The sequence below is a fragment of the Nymphalis io genome, chromosome 4 (genome assembly GCF_905147045.1).
Source record: "Nymphalis io chromosome 4, ilAglIoxx1.1, whole genome shotgun sequence".
NCBI lineage: Eukaryota > Metazoa > Arthropoda > Insecta > Lepidoptera > Nymphalidae > Nymphalis > Nymphalis io.
This window is the reverse complement of record NC_065891.1, coordinates 7,683,591-7,704,323: the sequence shown is the minus strand read 5'-3', so window position 1 is coordinate 7,704,323 and position 20,733 is coordinate 7,683,591. Positions and strand designations below refer to the sequence as shown.

The 20,733-nt window shown below is 33.0% G+C and overlaps 1 protein-coding gene across 1 annotated transcript in view; it reads right to left on the bottom strand.

Annotated features, from left to right (window-relative positions):
* Positions 1 to 675: 675 nt before the first annotated feature.
* The window catches only part of LOC126768214 (LIM domain only protein 3-like), a 32,911-nt gene continuing 12,853 nt past the window's right edge, over positions 676 to 20,733 (bottom strand). Inside the window, exons 2-7 of the mRNA XM_050486184.1 lie at positions 11,281 to 11,371; positions 4,543 to 4,774; positions 3,993 to 4,118; positions 3,386 to 3,527; positions 2,148 to 2,336; positions 676 to 2,028 (exon numbers count right to left, since the gene is read on the bottom strand). Of these exons, the coding sequence (XP_050342141.1) occupies positions 2,178 to 2,336; positions 3,386 to 3,527; positions 3,993 to 4,118; positions 4,543 to 4,774; positions 11,281 to 11,326 (705 nt within the window). The 5' untranslated portion in view covers positions 11,327 to 11,371 and the 3' untranslated portion in view covers positions 676 to 2,028; positions 2,148 to 2,177. The remainder of the gene's footprint in view (positions 2,029 to 2,147; positions 2,337 to 3,385; positions 3,528 to 3,992; positions 4,119 to 4,542; positions 4,775 to 11,280; positions 11,372 to 20,733) is intronic.

The following is a 20,733-nucleotide window of genomic DNA, read 5'->3' as shown; positions in this document are numbered from 1 at the left end:
AAGTATATTATAGGAAATCTGTCTGTCAAATAAATACCTGGTGTTCACGTCTGCTGATAAACGTTGGCCTTAAGAATCTCAAACAATTACTTAAGTCTTGCATTGCCCATCTCGGAGACTAGCTGCATACATGGCAAGTTATTTTTGTCTGTTATAATCCTAAGTCATAGTTAACGCTAACAAGGCTATTTCATAAGACATAGGCATACATGAAATAACATATAAAATAGTATGTAAGCAGGAGTTATTAATCCTAACTAATATAATAATGCGAAATTGAGTATTTCACGTTGACGTCACTACGTCTACTCTACCGATCATAATGAGATTTTAAGTTGTTGTCGTCATTGTCAAGGGTATAGAAAAGGAAATATGATATCTAACACCTGCCCCCCCCCCCCTCATCACATGCGGGCGAAACTAATGTTTTAAAACACTTAAATGTTGCTTCTTTTACAGATAATATACCTAACTACCTAAATATTTCAAAATAAAATAAATTTATCAGTTCGTTTGTTTCTTTGTAGTTTCACTTTTTTGATTAATACACAGAAATAAACGATAAAAACAGCATAGTTTAATTTTAATAACGTCGTATAAGGGTTTCTAATAATTTTCGTAAATATAATCATATTATTGAGGATTATCTTTTGGGTCTATAATAAAACAAATGAGTAGTCATTAAATAAATATATTTATTTACATTTTAACGGTAAAATAAAAAATAACTTCGTCGATGTTTGAGATTTTTATTTGTTGTCTCTATGATACAACGTGAGAGACGAGACGTACTAACCTAGCAGATAATTCTAAGTAACGACAGTTCAAATTTTTACATAAATACATCTTTTTTAGTCGTAGAAATTTTTATTTTGCAATATGTTTAATTAATTTTAAAATTTTTAAGCATATTTCTGAATTCAGAATTTTCTTTTACACAAATATAAAACAATGTAGCGATTTAACACCGCGTATTTTATATACAGTCGGGATGTGCGATCAACATTCACTGAAGCTATGGCAAAGTAAGAAAATACAATTTACAAAATGTCTTAATATATTATTTATACAGAGGTACTTAACTATCAACCATTGCACCACTTTAAAGTACCAAATAAGGTATTATTAATTATAATCTAGAAAGTAGCATCATCTGCAAAAACTAAAACATCCAACGGAAAGATATCTTTGGTACAAAATAACATTAACATACCCACTTACCCGATTTAATAATTGAAAAAAAAAATGTAAAATATAACCACAATCAAAGTTCATACCTTGTATGATAACAATATTAGGTACGCTAATGTACACATATTTAATTTTTTAACAATGAGATCGATTTTATCAATTATTTTCAACTATGGACCTGACTCGTTGTATGAAAATTTATACACAATATTATATTAACTTAGAAATTAACAAAATTAAAGAAATATTTTATGAATGTACGTAATTCGAAGTTTTTAACTATTGTTACCTCAATTGCTAAAAAGACTAAGCGTGAGTTGCGTGTATGGTACAGTAGAGTAGGGGCAAGAGTTCGCGCTCTACCCACGCGACGCTATCTTAACATGTAGACTCAAATCGTATACATAATGGAAATATCGTGTTCTGACGACGTTATCGCGACTCATCCTGGACATTTTGTAAAGTGGCCTCATGCATGTCCCATCGTCTATCCTAATGTAAAGTACATTTACACGCGGCAGTTTTAACAATGTTCGAGATACTTTGATGTAACTGCCCTCAGGATTTGAATAAAATCACTATGTTCGCTTAAACATTATTACTTTCTAAAATTGCACTTTTTCGTGAATCTGCACTGTTTTTTTTTATTAACTTAGTTTATAAATGACGAGCAGAATAATTTTGCAGTGTGAAACGTGAAGAGATGGACGTAAAACGAAGGTAAGTCCATACTATCTATGTTATTGTATGACGTTGAATGGTGATGACTTGATTGGATGACTTGATGCAATATCGCCTCTTGACGTTGAACACGTTCGAGGCTCAGTGAGGCTTTACCTGTGTGCGGAGGAGAAATTATTGTATTATAATGAAATTAAATAAAAAATAATTATACCATAAGCAAAAGAGACATAATAACATCTTAATTATAATTTACTTAATGTAATAAGACCAACCGAGGCAATTAGTCGGCGTGGCATTGTCGGTCATCGCGCGGCATCGCACACGTCTGGGTCAGGCGGGCTGCCGTACCCGCTGGAAGCGTCGTCTGCTCCAGCGCAGCCTCCGTTATCCTTATCGCCTAATGGGACCCCCGGTCCTCCCGCACATCCACTAGCCCCACCGACATATGCACTACTCGGTGACTGCAAAAAACATAACATTATTCAAACAAAGAATAAAAGCGCAATTCCAACGCTAATTCCATTTCAATGTTAGCAATTCTCCTGTCAAACGCCTAACAGTAGACTGTGAGCGCAATCAAAAAGTCGATTAGAAATGTCGTGCGGCTGAATGGGTTCCCTCCACTCGCGCGACTCATAAAATGAAATAGATTCCCCCACATTCGCATTCCGACAAGCGTTCGTACGAGAAAGATTAATGATCACAAAAGAAACATAATAAAGTGGAGATAGAATCTTCCACTAACAGTGTCCTTGTGGGAGTTATTTACTCCTCCGAAGCCTACTTTTTCACGTGCCTTTATTAAGGACAGGACATTTGAAAGAAATGTATTTACATAATAGTTACATATATTATATACAATAAAATGTGACAAATAGTGTTGTAGTTTCATATAACCAAATTCGTAATAATTTGGTAGGTAAATATATTTATAGACACTATTTGTGCTGTACGATAACGATGCTTCTAAACCTTTTGATTTAATATTCATATTTCTTTAAGTATTCAAATTAAAAAAAACTCCCGTTGGTACTCTGAGAAGAACCGACAAAAGAACTCGGACGGTTATTTTCGTCTAATTTTATAATTATTTACAGTTTTTAATATAATGAAGAAATTGGCTATAATCTTTTATTCCCAAGGTGCGCTATTACTAACCGTATAAATAAATAAGTGCTTAGAACGGACATAGGCCTAATAGCGCTTATTGGTCCACGTTACACATAATTCTGTAATTGATACGACGTGGCGGTCGGCCCGCTGTCCACGTGGTGAGAATCGCAATGTGATACTAGCCTCATGAAAGATATAATATTCACGTAATTAGAGACTGTGTTAGCCAATTATTTGTTTCAAATGAATACCTAGCGTAAAGTAAATGCCGGTTAGCTGCCGTTCTTTAATATATAAAATGATATTACATTTAATATATGTTAAATAGGTTTTAGAATTTGCAACCCTAACTTTAGCATTAATAAAATAATGAATTCTAAATAGATAAAATGTATACCTGTAATCCGCTAACTTGTCGCCTGATATGCGCTAATCCGCTAGGATTTGCTGCCATGCTGGCAAAAACCAGCCTCTCCTCGTAATCATATTCGCAAAGTATCTTGTTGTCACACAGATAGAATCTGTCGCCCACACAGAACCTGCAGAGATTTATAGACACTGTGATACTCGTTGCAAGTCATTAAATAGAATAAGATTACTGAATAATATTTTGCATCTGTTATTAGTATGATAAGTCTTCATTAAAATTATTCATATATAACGGGTATGAATATTATATATAATTTGAATATTATTGAAAATTCAATTTGCGTACCATTTACCGATTACTAAAAGATTTAATTGTGATATTATATATGTGTATGATGGAATTTGGCCTCCGTGAATATTACTTAATTCATTATAAAGTAATAAACGTTATGACGTACACCGTGTAATATATTTTAATAATATAAAAATAACATGCATTAGCTATTAAATTTATTTTATTTATAATCAAAATCAAAATAAGTACTTCCTAAGATATTTATATAAATTTCATACGTGAAGCGTTAACAATGTAGTAAACGTGTATTATTATTATATAACTAAGGAAGGCGGTTTACCTGTGATTGCATTGTTGACAAGCAAAGCATTCTAAGTGGTAAACGAAACTTTTGGCTCGCATTACCATTTCGAAGGCGGGAATGACTTTATTGCACGCCACACAGTTGCCTGTGGCACCGAATAACCTGTTAATATATCAAGTCATATTATATATTTGAAATGCAATTTAAAATCTCGCATTTTACTTACATGACGCATGTCAAGTAAATTTCAATTGAAAACATTAATCTTGAGTGCTACGTTATTGGGAGTTAATGTAAACGCGACCGCTCGCTGATAAATATCCTTGTATGGATTACAAATAGCATCAGAAATTCAATACGAATCCTCAGTCCATAGAATTTGTAATCTATTCAATAGCGCGGTGTCAAGTTACGATAGAAAATGCTAGTAAAAACTGAGATCAATTTACAGACGTGTGTCCTTTTATTATTCTTAAACAATGTGCAGCCTTTATCTTATATTTATTTTCTCTTTATTTTGCTTATAATAAATAAAGCTCGCCTTAATTCTGCTATAGTGCTTTATAAATTTTATTTGTTAACTCACCTTAGATAATCTCTCTTGCAAAGCATAAGATCAGCTTTGTAATATAATTTGGAGCCGACTTCTCCTAGGCGGCAGTCGCAACAGCCGCATTTAAGGCAATCTTCATGCCAGAACCTCTCCATGGCTTTCAGTAGGAATCGTTCAGTGATGACCTTCCCACACTGGGCGCAAAGTCTCGCGCCCCCTGTGTTAGCCACTCCACTGCTAAGCGCATACTTATCTTCTTGTTGGCCTATTAGACAAGATCATTTATTTAGAATTAAGTTAAATGTTCAGTAAATTTTTTGTACATACAAAAAATAATTAAAATAATACTAGATTTGAAATAAGTTAGCCCTTTTTTATAAAGAAAAATAATCATCACAAGATGCTTATTTTAATTACGATGACTTGTTAATGTTAAATTACCTGAAAAAACAGCACTATGGTTACTTTAGTTAGCTGCGAAGGAACGTGAGCTCATAACGCATTCTGTTTCGCTACAGGCTGGTAGATAATTGTCCATAATACGCGATTCATTACGGCATTCATCTAAGTTGATTGTTTTCTCCCATGTAATTGCCTCAATTAATTCGAGCAGACGCGTCCGCGTGACGTGCACTCATTGACGTCATTGAGATGCGCATACGCATTTTTTTGAGCGAAAGAATTGCAACTGTATAAGCGATGAGAACTCGTTACATTAATGGAGCATTACAATTTATGGCGCGTCTACTATATAAAGGCTTTTAAGGCCACTATTTAACTTTCTTTTAGACTTTATCGCCTTAGAGTTTTCTGGTTTGCAATGTTTATTTTTTATTATTCTGCGTAATATCGGACCAAACACGTCTTACATAAAACAACACAAATAATGAATAATTGACACAAGAGTTAAATTATTCAACTTGTTTGTCTAAGAAATCATTATTTATAAGTGATAAATGCATATCAATATCAAATAATTAAAATAAATATAAAGCGGTCACAAAAGTCAATCAGTTTCATGTGACGCGTCGATCCTATAATAATGGCACGTCAAACCAATCAAGGATCCAATTGAAAGGGTAACTAGGTGGACATAACTCATCTCGATCGATCTTGCGCATCGCCGATACATCTCGTTTATTGGAGTCGACGTCGTGACAATAAAGTTAATTGGACTATATTAATGGTGGCTCGTTAATAATAAAATAATAAAGATGACGTACCGCCTCCGGGCGTTGCAAGGAGCAATTAGTAAGCTGCGAGAAGAGCTCCGCCCACATTCGCGGGATTATTTCTTAAATAAGCGCAGTAATTTATGCAATAATTCGTAGCTATGAAACAAAAACTTTTAAATATATTTTTTTATTTAAAATGTTCAATTTTATTAAATTAAATAATAAAAATCACTACCATAACGAGATTTCAAATTATATAATATCTCTACAAATCATTAAAAAATATTTATATATCTGATTTATACTCAATACTAGGAAAATATGTGGTAAATTCTCTTCGCTATAAAAAATCACTAGGTTTATTCACAAACACAGCTGTAATTGTATTTTTCCAAGGAATGCCTTTCGAAGCGCAGCGCGCGCGCTGTTACCAGCACATTATGCCCATTTCAGGCTTCGCATGATGTTAATGTTGTAATTATCGACTTGTTCTAACTAGCGATTATGAAAAATAATAGATTCTTGTCCTTTTTTATACATGCAGTGCATTGTAAACAGAATATTCTTTTATATAATCTTTATTGCAATACTGCAATTCCATACCGATGCTGACTTGATACAAAAACATAACAATAAATATATTTGCTGAGTATTATCAGTACATTTAAACCTATTCAGGTTTCACAACGCAGTGAAACTTTTTATAAATGTCAGAGACATACAAATATTATATATACAAAATATTTTTTAATGGTATTTACAACAAAGGTGTGGCTCGGAACGTGTTGGTATTAACTCACTGAGGATACCAATAAAGTGGAGCGAGTTAATAAAGTTAAATTTACATAAATGTCCGTTAGTGAAGGAAGTCGCTTTGTATTTTCCATTTTTATTGCTACCGCGTTGTGAATTTGATAGAGATTTGGCTGCGAACTGGCCTGCTCGTATAATTTCGCCAACACAGCCGGCAGCCAACGTATTAAGGCGCTGAAATGAAAAGAAACCCGGAAATGGATGAAAAGTAATTTATTTTAGAGCGAGTGAAACGACAATAGTGCGACCACATATTAGGGCTATTTCGATTCCGAACAGCTACATTAAATTTCTAAATTACATATTCCCTGTTCCTTCGTATGTTATTAATTCTAATTTATTTTGCATGTGAAAATATGATTTATTTTACCATAGTTGACTTTTACAGCATACTCAAACAAAAATAATTAATTATTCTTTTTTTTAAACTATAATGAAATTATATTATTTCCAACTATATCTTTTTTTTTAATTTTTAATTAAAGAGACCTCCTGATCAAGTGAGAATAACCAACTGCACCGAACTATAGTAGGGAAATAAGCACAAGTGCACTTTCTCTATTTTACAAGAATCCAATGGGACAGCAAATCCAACAGGACTGGAAAGAGTTCACGTGCTTTCAACGCAAGGGAGCGTAAACGTTGCAACTTCTAGACATCAGACTGAGAATTTTTCACAGAAAAATCCTTAGTCCCGACTTAGTGGGATTTGAAATCGTCTTGAGATCTGCAGCCTTAAAAGCTAGCCATTAGCATTAACGAGGCATAACAAAATAAACATAAACTAGCGCATAACTAATTAACAATATGACGCTTCGTTGAGTTAGTTGTACTGTTTTGTTAATAGAATTTATTTTTAATCACTATACATATAAAAACAATCAAAATACAGTGCAGTGTACAGAAATGTAATAACAAAATGGGTGTAGTGGTCCGTATCTCCATAGTAGGTAACATTCCTTGGATTCAATTAAATGCCAGGTTATTGTAATGAACCCGCATCACGACCACTCCGCAATCATTCCGTGCAATTTACAATCGTTCACTGCGTTTTGCAATTAACGTGGCCTTTCCGTACCAACAAAACGTGATGAATAGTCAATGTGCTACGCACATATTATCCTCCACGGTAATGATTTTAATTTCAGTTGAATTTGTTTTTTATTACGATACATGCATGTATGTTAAATTAATTACATATTAAATATAGAAATTAATTATTAGAAGCGTAAAATTTTATATTATAAAAATAAAGTTGTTTGTTGTAATGTTAAATTAATTTCATTTTGCTTTTTATAATGCACATAGTTAATTAAATTTACAGTGAAATATAAAATAAGCTGATTAACAGATACAATTACTGCGGTTGCTATTCCAAATGCTTTATGGTTTATTTAGTTTCACTTGTCGGTCACTCATTAAACAATGGAGCTGATTGCGTTGTTGCGATATCCATTATGCGGGCTTAATTAGATTTAACCAAATGCGGGTTTTGCCTTAATAATGAACGAATGTAAAAACATAACAAGCAAGTTCTGAATATCATTATTATACTTTCTAAAAACAATGTTCCACGAATACATAAATTGTTCATTATGAAGACGTAGTTTTAATTACTGCGATCGAATAATTAGTTACTTAGATGTATTTAAATGTAGATTTTTTAATGTAAGGCTACACGTCGAATGTTGTAAATATAAAAGTGTAATATAAAGCAGCGCAAAATAATGACCAGCTTACGTAACATGTTTTTTTTTTTAACTTTTAAATTTATTGCGTACAATGGAATGGTGGCTTAGTTATTACTTGGATTTTCACTCGAAAATTTTAAATTTTAATTTCAATCTTAGAAATTTCATAAATGATATATTCGCTGCAGCAATTCATGATATTTAGTAGCGTATATTAAAGATAGACTGATTATTTTTGTTGCTTTCCATTAAAAAGTAATAACATGAACCCAGCTTCATGAGGTGTAACGTACACGCTTACAGTTTATGTTTTGTCAACAGCTTTATTAAAATTCCCACTAAGCAATGGCTAAAGAGATCTCGCCATCACCCTGCCCTTTTCCTCCCCCTCCTAAATCCACCATCGTTAACATTTCCGTTATTAAAAAAGTACGAGACTTTGTCATCAGAGAAGTTAGTTTTTTTAATTAAAATTATGAAATTGATATTGCCTTTACGCTGGAGCTCGCTTCCCGACGCAACCTTGTGAAAGTTTAAATTAATTTTTGAATTAAGCCTAATGGCAGTGGTAAACGATTTCTAAAGAAAGAGTTTTCTGTTTGAGCAATTAAAATTCCAATTATTTAATGTCAGAATACCGTATCTTAATTACTTTTCATTGCTGGTATTAAAAGATAATTTGTTTTTCTAAGAAAATAAGGGTATTTATTTATGCTGTAATTTTCAAGCAATAACTGTAACCACGACCAATTAATTTCTGTTTAATTTGTTTTTGTGTATAATTAATATCATTTATAATTGCATATAGATTGGGAAGAGTTCTCATGGAAATAATCATAATAATACGTGTCGTTAGTATTGTATATGTAGTATATTTTATCGGAAGATTTTATTATTAGTATTCAAAGCTCGATTTAACCCTCCAATATCTATTTTTGTGTTACCAACGCGGTGTCTGATTTATCTTATACCATATTTTTCTTTAATTTACGCTTATTCATTTTTATAGTATGATATTTCGCTTTATATATTTTTGTTTATCATATTATCTACTAATATTTAATATTTTTATGAGAAAAATATAAATAAAAATATTTAACTAATTATGAGTTTAAATTATTTTATTAATTCCGGCATCCGAATTATTAAACCTTTATAATTGTTATGAACAAAACTTAATATGGTACAGATTTTGTTCCGGCAACACCTAATACGATGAACGCTGCCTGCATGAGACGATCAAACGTTGACTAAGTCAACACAATCAACGTCGTAAATTATTTTCGTTGAGAATGGCTACGAGGGCAAGTAAGCCTGACATAAGTGGGCAATAAACTTCAGCCAATTTAGAGATTCGCATCTGGAGGCTCTTATTAAAGCCCGAAAGTTAGTCCTTTTCATCCATCACTCGTAATACGTATGTGAGTTATTGTATGAAAAATTGAAGAATAAATTGAGTCGCTGCAGCAGCGGCGAGACATAAATCCCAACTGAGCCCTCAATATTGTTTTAAAGGGGAAGTGGCCATAAATTTTATCAGGGCCGCCCAAGCAGCCTCGGGCGCCGCGCTGCCTCCGCCACTACGCCGCGCAACGCTACGCCTCGCCACGCCACGCCGCACCGCACCACCACAGTGCGCCATGCACGCTTGTACCCACCCGAATGTCTTTGCAATTTTCCGCAGTTGCTTGTGCATTCACCGCATGAGAATATGTAGCGTTATTACATGAAAAATCACAATACTTCTATGAAAGTCTTTAAGATGCAATTCAGCTGCGATTTTATTAATGTAATAACACCAAGTAATCATGATAAAATGTCAATATTCTAAAAATGTAATACCACGTTAAGATATTCGATTTTCCATCTCGTCGATTTGCTTAATAGCTGTAATAACGCAAAACATGATTTTGATTATGATAAGGGTCCCATAAACTGTGGCAAAGTCGAAACGGAGTTGCCGTCTCAGGGAGTTACTGTAATATTAAGACCGGATAATACAAATTCTCTTAGAAAATAGAGGGAATAGGAAAAGTAATTGGATCATGTTAAACTGTCATTTCGTGTTGGGTAAGTAGATAAGGTGATATTGTGGGCAACAATAAAAAATCGCTTATTTTTATCAATACGATCTGGATGTTGGACATTTCGCATAAATGTGATATTGCAATATCGTTCGTCCCCTTTTTAATATCGCGACGGACGTAGCCGGCGGTTTATGGCACAACCCTTCCCGTTTTATTCACGACCTGTTTGTCCTAATATTATAAAAAATTACGTCAGCGAAAAGAGCATAACTCTGGAGTGTTTTTGTTTTTCCTATTGTGTTAGATAAAGGATTTTTCTTCTTATATAAACGTGTTATGGCTAGGTAGATTTAAGTAGACAATGCAAAACTATAAATAGATTCTGTTAGTAAAAATTGTTGCATGAAAACTACTACGAGAGCCGACGACAAGCCCTGAAACAGTATTTATATTGCGGAATGGAATTAGCGCTTGTGAATTGTTGTACCTTATACGAAGAATATGAACTATCACGATGTTGAGATTTATTGAAATTCGTTTAGTGGAATACGATACCTTCTTTTAAATAAAAATAATATATATATATATATATATATATATATATATATATATATATATAAATATTGGACCCATCCGTATTATCCGTATAGCATATCGACAAATTTAATACCGTTATATTAAAAAATCTAATAAAGTCACTAATTTTGCAAAGTACATTTAAATATAAACATTAAAGACGTTTCACGTCAAATAAAATATCTTTGCAACACATATAGACTAGCATGGCTACTAGGCAATAGAACACTTTGCACTCGCACTGAAATCGACTAAAACAAATCAATGATTTGACTTTCATGATTCAAGCTATTTCAATAAAATATATATAATTATGTTTTATTTTGCTTAAACGGACCTTTTAATTATACATTAATTTACCACGCATTATAATTATATATGTATATTTGTATGTCATTGTTCAGCTGTAAAATTCTTAAAAGTTTATATATATTCGGGTTTATTGCTAGAGTGCCCATTGTTATTAAGGCAAATTAATTAATTACTTACTGTTGGTATTGTCGGGCTTGTGCATGGCCGGCGGATCACGAATCATATTGAGCTTGTCACTCGGGCATCACACAGCGGTAATATTATTATCCTGAAACAATAGAGAAAGAGGATTAGTTGCAATCACTGTATAATCAAATAAAATTTAATTAGTAAATATTATTACAGTTACCGGTAGAGTACAAGTGGCAACATATAGCGTTTCGACAATACTTTTATAAAATTGCATTTTGCAAAGATCAAAGGAGTTTTTATTAGACAGTATTTATCTTAAAAGGCAATACAAGATATATAAATATATATATCGCTGAGAACGTCGGACTTGAGAAGCACGCGTCTCGCAGTGAAACCTCATTAGAATAAACGATATCCTCTCCTTACGTCCACTCTGGACGAGACCTTATTACTCCAACAAAATGCCGTCAAACGGCAACACTAAGCAATTTACGTTTTACCAAAATGTGCCTTCTATCTCAGTAACAAGGTCTTATGTAGAAGAATGCTTATTTATTTATATATAAACATATCTTTGTTCCTTGTGGAGAAGACACAGAGTCCATATTTGAATACAAGGAAAATAATAAACGCATTATTAGAAGTGACTCTCTCAAAAGGTTGACACGTCCATACATGCTGTAAATTGAAACTCGAAGGAGGTACTAATATCTCTCATGTTCGAAACTTGATACACTGAATATAGAGTATACCTACCTATATTATACTACCTATAGGTAGGTATACCTACCATTTATGTAAAAAACTCTAAAATAATGAAATATTTATAATGGTTACAAATATCAAATTGTCTATTATTTAAATTAAAAAAGAGGTATACTTTTCAATGTAACCTTATTATAAAATACATCGAAAAAATAAAGTAATAGTCTGTAAGCGTCCCATTGCTGGGCAAAGGCCTACTCTTTTCTTGGTGAGAATATTTGCAGCTTATTCTACCACGCCATTCAAATGCGTAATAGCGAATACACATGTGGTAGAGTTTCATTTAAAATATGCAGGTTTTCTCGAATTGTTTTCCTTTACCGCCGAGCACGAGATGCAATTACACAATTAAAATTAAGTACGTGAAAAAATTGTGGTGCTTTGGTTAGGCTTCACGTGTTCTTAGACACTGGACCGTCTCGACTCTATTAGTAATGCGTATAATCTTGAACAAATAGTGAAATATCACATTTTATGATAATAGAATAATAATCATATGTATTATAGAATATTTTGCTGTTTAGTCGTATTATTTTGCAATATTTTGTTCCAAGTAGAAATCCTATTTAAAAGGAATAAATAAACTTTCAAAGCCACATCAAAACTCCCATCAGCACCTGTTACAAAGGCGGCTATCAAATTACTCGCGACATACCCGCGGCAGATCGAGCTCGCCTCCATCCATAAATACGATATTCGTTATGCATTTCTCATATTCATGAATCCGTTTTATTGGCCCCAATAAAATATGAACATCTCAGAATGGATACGAGAGAGCGGGCAAATCTAATATGGATTGCTTGCGCCGGATTCGGTCCTATTGGATGGGGGCAGGCAGCTGAGCCGCGATGCGACTTACTGCCGACGTAAGATTATAAGAAGATACAACTATCGTAGCACGTTCTTCCCGACTTAGATATTATAAAAATACATTAATAAGAAAAAAAATCTCAACTGTCCGACTGATCAGTGTATCCCATCCTAGTAACGCAATCACTCATAGTGGGCCCTCACAATAATCTGACACCATAAATCACCGACAAAGGAGTAATTGTCTCCGTGCCTTACATGCCGCATAATGCGAATTTAAAGGCTACTGTCGTGCTAAACCAGGCATAAAAAAGATCAGTCCTTCGCCGACGTGTCAAAAATTCAACAGAGTGCCGGGATAAGTGGAATGGATGGCGGCGACGCAGGCTCGAATAAAATATTCTATGTCAAATCGTACGTCACTGGCTCTCAACTTGTTCTCACCGAGAGTGCTTTGGGGGAGTCTCTTATTTATTCGCTTTAACGTCAACGGCACGGCTCTTTTGTGCCCTTACCGATTTACAAGCGACCATGCGGGTACTTTATAACGTTCTAGTGCGTGATGTGGGTGTTGATTACCTTTGTACTTCGTTCGTTTAACAATATTTTACGTGTTTACTCATTTAAGTAGTTACTTTTATCAACTAGAATATAATCAAATATTTCTTTATATAAATAATAACACATGATGAAATACCGTAACCATTTCAGGTACCGTAGGTTTTTGTTAAATAGCGAGAGTATACCGGAAGTCCATTAAGGCGCTCTAGGGTTGGTACTGCTAGCAAATATACTTTTATTATGATTTCGTTATCAACATGATCAATTAAGCAGCATTAGTACGTTAAAATTCACCCCAGCCGTCAATTACGACACAACCGTCGACAAACGCGACGGTAGACTATCATGGACATTACTACCACATAAGTTTTTATTATTTCTGATTCAATTTTATAATTATTATGTAAAATCTTATATATATTCAAGGCATTTTTAAGTCTTTTAAGCTTATAGTATAATATATATTTACATAATTTTAAATACAAACGATTTTATCTAATCACGCAAAACTAATCTGGCTCCACTCCCTTCTGACTCGACACTGATCGAATTCATTATTCACCAGCAGAGAGCAATTAAACCTCCACTAATCAATCTCAAACTTCAGCTAAAGCTGAACTCTAATCAAGAAAACTCTTATACCGTGAAAGCTTTTCGAACAAAATTTAACTTAATTAAAAATGTAAATTAAATTCCTAGGCGCTTCCACAAGCATCACGTCGGCCCGCGCACCGAGCGCTCGGGGCTTTTGATTGCAGCTAAAAGGTTTGGGATTAGTGCGCGAAAGAGCTTTCAGTGCATTTGTAGAGCTTTTAAGTGGGAAGCTTTCGCTTAAGACACTTACATACAATGTAAATTTTATGTACTACCTCGGAAATGTGTGTCGTCGAAACACAAACAAACGGAGCAGATGTTTATGAGATTTTGTATAACATTAATGTACTCGTAGTAATCTATAAATATCCTAATTATGAAGTGTTTATAATAAGGTATAACCTTATAAAATAAAAAATTGTATAAAAATAATGATACGTCAATTTGTGTACTTGTATGTTAGGGCAGAAGAGTGATGGGACTGCGAAAGGGGTGTGGGTGTAGAGGGCGGTTAGGAGCGCGGGTCGGACCAAGCAAGGAAGTTCGGTGTCCGGAAATAAACCGCCCGTAAAATTGTCAATTCCGAGAGAACTTCGGCGCCTGGACCCGACAATTTTGAATAGTCCGGCAGCCGGCCCGTCGCGGTCTCTCACGCTATACGGTATTGAGAAGTCATTACTTGTTGGTATTTGTGCGAGTCAGCAGCAACAAAATAAATATGTTATTTAAATTATTAATTTGTAACACTTTATATATTTTTCTTTAAATTCTAATGATATAATAAATTTTAGGCAAAAAATTATATAGTACCGATTAATATACTTTTATCCGTTCTTACTTTTGTATAAGCACAATCAACAATGCTCAACAACGGCACGTCAGCAAAATACGCCATGCCATCTGGGTGCGCGCCAAAACAATCACTGTTATTCACTACTTAGTTGTACTATAGAGTAACATTACACTACATTCTCTCTTCGGTTATGCTCACTGTTTAAATTGATGTCGTACGCAAGTAATGCTATTTAAAACTTACGTAATCGGCGCCACGTATACAGAGATAACAAACACCAAAGCAATCCAATCATGAAGAGCAGCGAGCTGGAGCTTATTATCGGTAAGCATTCTACCATCAAGTGTAAAATAAGAGCGGTATAAGGCCAGCGAGCCCGCCCTCGGACTGCACACGTGCATCTCTACTCTACACGAACCCTAGCGCTTTTTGAACTGAGATCATCGCGACACTCATCCGTGAAATTGATTCTCGAGAAAGAAAAGACGAAAAGATAAATAAAAAGGAAATAGGAAAACACAAGCTAAGATTTGGCGTGAAATTGTTTTTCAGCGCCCACCCACCGCCGACGCGTCTATGGCGCCCGGCTCGGGAATTTCCCAATTACAGAGTGTAAATGTATTTACTTGATTATGTTGGCAATGCGCTTAACTGTTACGCAATAAGTTCGGATGTAAGAATAGTTCTTGGTAATGCAAAATTACGTATTACGTGAACACTTAACAAATTTTAAGAATAAACAAATCTTTCTAAGTATTTATTTTTATTATATTCACGTACGTAAAATCCTTTGTCAATCCAAATATAATCAAAATATATGAATCCTACATAAACAATATTTTAATAATAAGAGCATGTTTCGGCATCAGATCGTCCGAATTGGTATCTTAAAACACTGTGACATCTCATCCACTACGTGATCCATTTGGCGAAGTAAGAAGCAATCTCATTCAATACCGGCCTCCCCCACCCAGCGCTAGGGTTGCTAACAATACGATACTTTGTGCGCGCCATATCACTAGACGTAATAAAACTTTATATTTCTCTTTAACTACTTCCTCGTAGTTATCAACGTGTGATACGAAACGGGGCATAAATATTAGCTTTCTTATTGTTTGCATTAAGAGAAATAAAAATATATTCATAGCGAACTTAAAACGTTTAAAATATGTACATAATAAATTATAGTATAATTTTAAAAACAGTAAAAAAATATATATTTGTTTCCAAGTGTTATCAACCCTACTATAGTTGTCAGTATCGCTTTTCCCGATTGTATTAGATTCAGCTGCCCTTTTCATCTACATGTCGTTCGTACCTCTCGAGGGGATCAAGCAGTAGATATGTCTTATAAGTGATAGACTAGTGAAAACAGTGTCATTGGTGACTGGCTGGTGGGACTGGAGGTTAATGAACGACCATGTTCGTTATAAACAATTGACATTAAAATAAATACATGTGAAAAATATATGTAAGTACAGTAATAAAATATCTATGTATCTAATATCGAATAAACTTGGATATAAGTTGTGAATTCGAAAAACTATGAATATGATTATCTACTCCATTCCAAAGGCTATCATCCAATAAAGCTAGTACGTAGCAAAGGTATCAAATCTTTTTCGTCCGTAGTGAAATTGAATATTTATCCGGGTAGTATCTCTATTCTGGAACAATTTTTATGTAGGGAGAACACAATCTCGAAATATTCGGGAGGGCACTCCACGAAGATATTGGCAAATATCTTGCCTACATTACCTTTATTGCCTCACGACGTCGCGTGCCCTACCTGATCTTATCTGAGATTATTTTCGAATTATTCAATATTCCTAAAAAATCCTATACAAACTAATCACCCTTAGGGATGTTTATATTATGTATCCTTCTTATGTGCTATATGCTTGCCAAAACAAAGAAACAGTTTTATTTCATAATATATTAAAAATGTATTTTGTTTGTAGCAATAGATAATCATTTATCATTAAATGAATAACGTTTAAATTATAATAATAAAAACTTTAAAAGATAGACTTTTATAAAAATCAATGCGATTTGCCAGTTATCTAATCACTACATCTATATATCTATGTTGCATCATTAGATGCAACATATATATGTATGTATGTATATTTGGATTCCCAAAATACACGTAAATATTCTATGAATAAGATTATCACATATCGATTAAAATTCCAAAATAAATAAGAAAACTGAAGTAGTAGGAATTCTTTAAAAATCAATTTATATTTATTTATAAAACGTTTATTGGATCAAATCTAGATTTTAATAATTATCACCCATAAAATCTTGATATGTAACCCAATCATTTTCTTGGTTTTGTTTTTTTAGACTTGTCAGTTCGAACCTTTGCTTGGCGAAATATAATAACTGCATTTAGTCATTGTTATTATATTATTTCTTAGATAAAGTATTGTTTTAAAAAAAGAAAAAGAAAATTTTATTTTTTAGAAATTCATATTTCTCTCAAGTTATCATTCGCATTTGTGAAAGTCTAAAATCGATATTCTTTACATCACTAGACGATTTTGACAGTGCCACCAATCAGTGTTGCCTTTGTAAAAAGACTGTGTATAATATTGTATAAAACTAAAATTAAATTTTGTGAAGTTTTTCGAAAAAAATAATAAATATGACATTTTTGAATATCATATTTGTTTCAAATTCTATTGTGATTTAATCATTTTTTGTTAGATACATTTTTTATCGTAAGTTTTCTATGTAGGTTAATCATATAATCGTTTTATTCTATGAATGACTCGATTTAAAAATAAAAATAATGAATACTTAGAATTTGGTAGAAATTGGCCAACGGTCAAGTGCTTGTATGTTTTAAGGAGGTTATCCGTCGTCCTTATCTATAAGATTAGAATCATTGTTTTTTGTAATCTTGCCGGCAAAAGTAACAATTTAAAATTAATATATTTGCAATCGGAGTTTTTCACTTTACTAAGGTATACGCTTTGTTCCAATTCCTCATTTCATTTTTTAGTTGTTCTATCTTATTCTTATTTAAGAATTCATTAGTATCATTTAATTAAGCTTCTTGTAATTAATACAATTAAACAACTGGCTTGTCAGTGGCCACGTGGTACGTACGTGTCGATAACAGAAAATGAATTGTATTATGTTTGCTTTACGTTCGATTTTGTCTTGTAGTATATTGGCTCAATTTTCATTTACTTGAAGGTATGGATATTCATTATTTAACATGATTTTAGTGCGTTTTTTGTTTGTAAGTTTTCTTAAATAGATATTATATATATGTTATTTATTTTGCAGTATTTCATTTTATGAGTTCGGTATACAGTGACGAATTTCAACTGCTAAAAACAAAGTGAAAGTAACGTGCTCTCAGCAATCTTCGTTCTCAATCAGAATTAATGTTCGTTCAGCAAGTGCACTAGTATTTGTCCTTGAAGTGACCTATCAGAGCTAGTGTATAGGAAGACTGTTTGATGTGACTTGACTCCTGCATTTGGTAATATACCTTTTTATTTTCAATCGAATACATAGTATAAAATATACATATTATTATTTTCATTAAGCAATCGCTAACTGTTTCTTGTCATTTTTGTGAACTTAGACACAGATTCGACCAGGCGCGTTTGGGTACGTTATTATTCATTATATATTTCTCTAAATCTCAATAAATATATCAATTAAAATACGTGAATAAGTGTTTGTTACAATTTGTGATGTAAATCAAACAATAGAACCTCGACCAAATCACAATTCTCTATTTCTATAGTATAATCATTTAATTGATTTATTTGTTAACTGTGTCTATAGTAAAATTAAATTAAGTATTCAGAATAGTCTTATTTACATTAAGCATGAGATCCCTCAATGAGTTTTCTTTTCAAACATAATTATTACTAGTAACTTTTCAAGCAAACGAGATCAACACTTTATAGTATAAATATATATATATATATATATATAAGGATAATTACATTAACTCTATAATTTTAATATCAGAACAGACTCGATTTAAGAACTCTCCGAGTTAAGAACATAATTTTTCGTACATGGTTATCGCGTGTACCACAATAAACCCTATTATATATAAATATCGAATTATTAAAAACGATTATTTCGATTGAACTGGCTTAATATATCAAACATGCCAAAAAAACCACTCATTAAATTTAGCGGTTTAACCCCATATCATTTTCCGCTATGTTATTGCTATATTAAATACATGTAAGGCGATTCATGCCACAGATGACTGTTCAGTTTTAATAGTTACCAGTGATTTAATTGTGACGTAGTTTAAAACAAATGCGGCGGTCGGTTTTAGGCCACTGCAAAAAAGTATGCGTGATCGTTGCAAGCAAAGCTATTTTAATAAACTTTAGCAGCTAAAGCATGTTATAAGTGTATAAAGATAAGTAACATTGTTGCCATTAAAAACCACAACAGGTATAAAAGGAGAAAATTATTTTAATTATAGTTGATATAATATTCTGAAACCACCAGTAAACCTGCATTACCTATACTAATATTATAAATACGACAGTGACTCTCTGTTTGTCTGTCTGTTACGCGTTTCTGGCTAAATCACTGAACTAATTTTTATCAAATTTGATACGCAGCAACTAATTCTCGCTCGCTAGAACTAGTTTGTAATAAATTGAAAAACGAATTAAAATTAAAGTGTGGGCGTTTGATGGGTTGATCATTACTTAGGCGGATTAATTTGTTATGTTGCAACGCTTGGAGCGGAAGACGCATAAATTCGACGAGCTAGTGGCTGGCTGACACCTGTGATTGCATTTACAATGCTAATTCACGGCACAATATCACGTCAACAGCCGACGCGCTTCTCGTTTTCACAATCGCGGTGTGCGTGAAATACGAAGCCATCCATCACCACACCCAAAAATCCTAATAGCATAATATTATGTTGTTACAAAACTCAAACTTTTGTATATGAACGTTTAAAAAGAATATATTAAAAATGACGCATTCATTGATTGTTTATTTAAATCTTTAGCATAAATGTTTTAATAATAACTCGTGATTTAGAAATTTAAATATAAATTCGAAATTTATTATTGTGGTCTCCTCGATTCCGTTGAGAGAGTGGGTCACTACACGTTCAGATAAACTGTCGGATATAAGCGACCGCAATCGATTATCGAGCAGTTAATTGATAATTACTTTCTTCCATTACTGAACGAAAAACGCGGTGATTAACTCTGAATCGCTTTAACGAGCACAATGGGTCGGCGTTCAATTAAAAACCCTTGTCGAATGTCGACGACTTCACAGAACGAAATCGAAGCTGACTTAATCTCGTATACATGGAAATAAGGAATTACTCGCGTGCGGAAAGTTTTTAATTAAATATTCACCAATTTATAATTAAGACATGATTCAATTGGGCACAACAGAATTACGTGAATTACTCTCGAAAGAATAAAAAATTTAAACTATGTATTAGTTACAAAGGAAATAAAAAAGCAACAACATAATAAAATTAGATGAGGTTGAGATATTTTTTATTTCACGGGATAAAAATGTTTAATACATCAAACTTATAATATACTAAATAGTTTAAGCGTTAATCGCGTGAAAGGACCGCAAACGACCGACTTATTTTTTCCAAATTTTTTTATGTTTACTAATTTTAATATTATAAATTAACACAAAAACATCCTGATCTAAAGGTCAAAACTTTTGTTTTAATTTATTTACATAATCAACTCACATTGTTATAATATAATAAGCATTATTTTTTTTTTTAAAGGAAAATATATTTTTATGCATTTCATGCATTGCCGTTTTAAGTACAAACATTTTCGGTGTTAAATAAGTTGTATCAGCTAATTAAATAAATGGACTAATATAGGTTTAATACAAGTTTCGCTAGAACAGTTCAATATACGTCTTAGTTATCTCTAAGTGATCCCCAAATGGTCCCACTGTAATCTCCTAGACATTTAATTTCG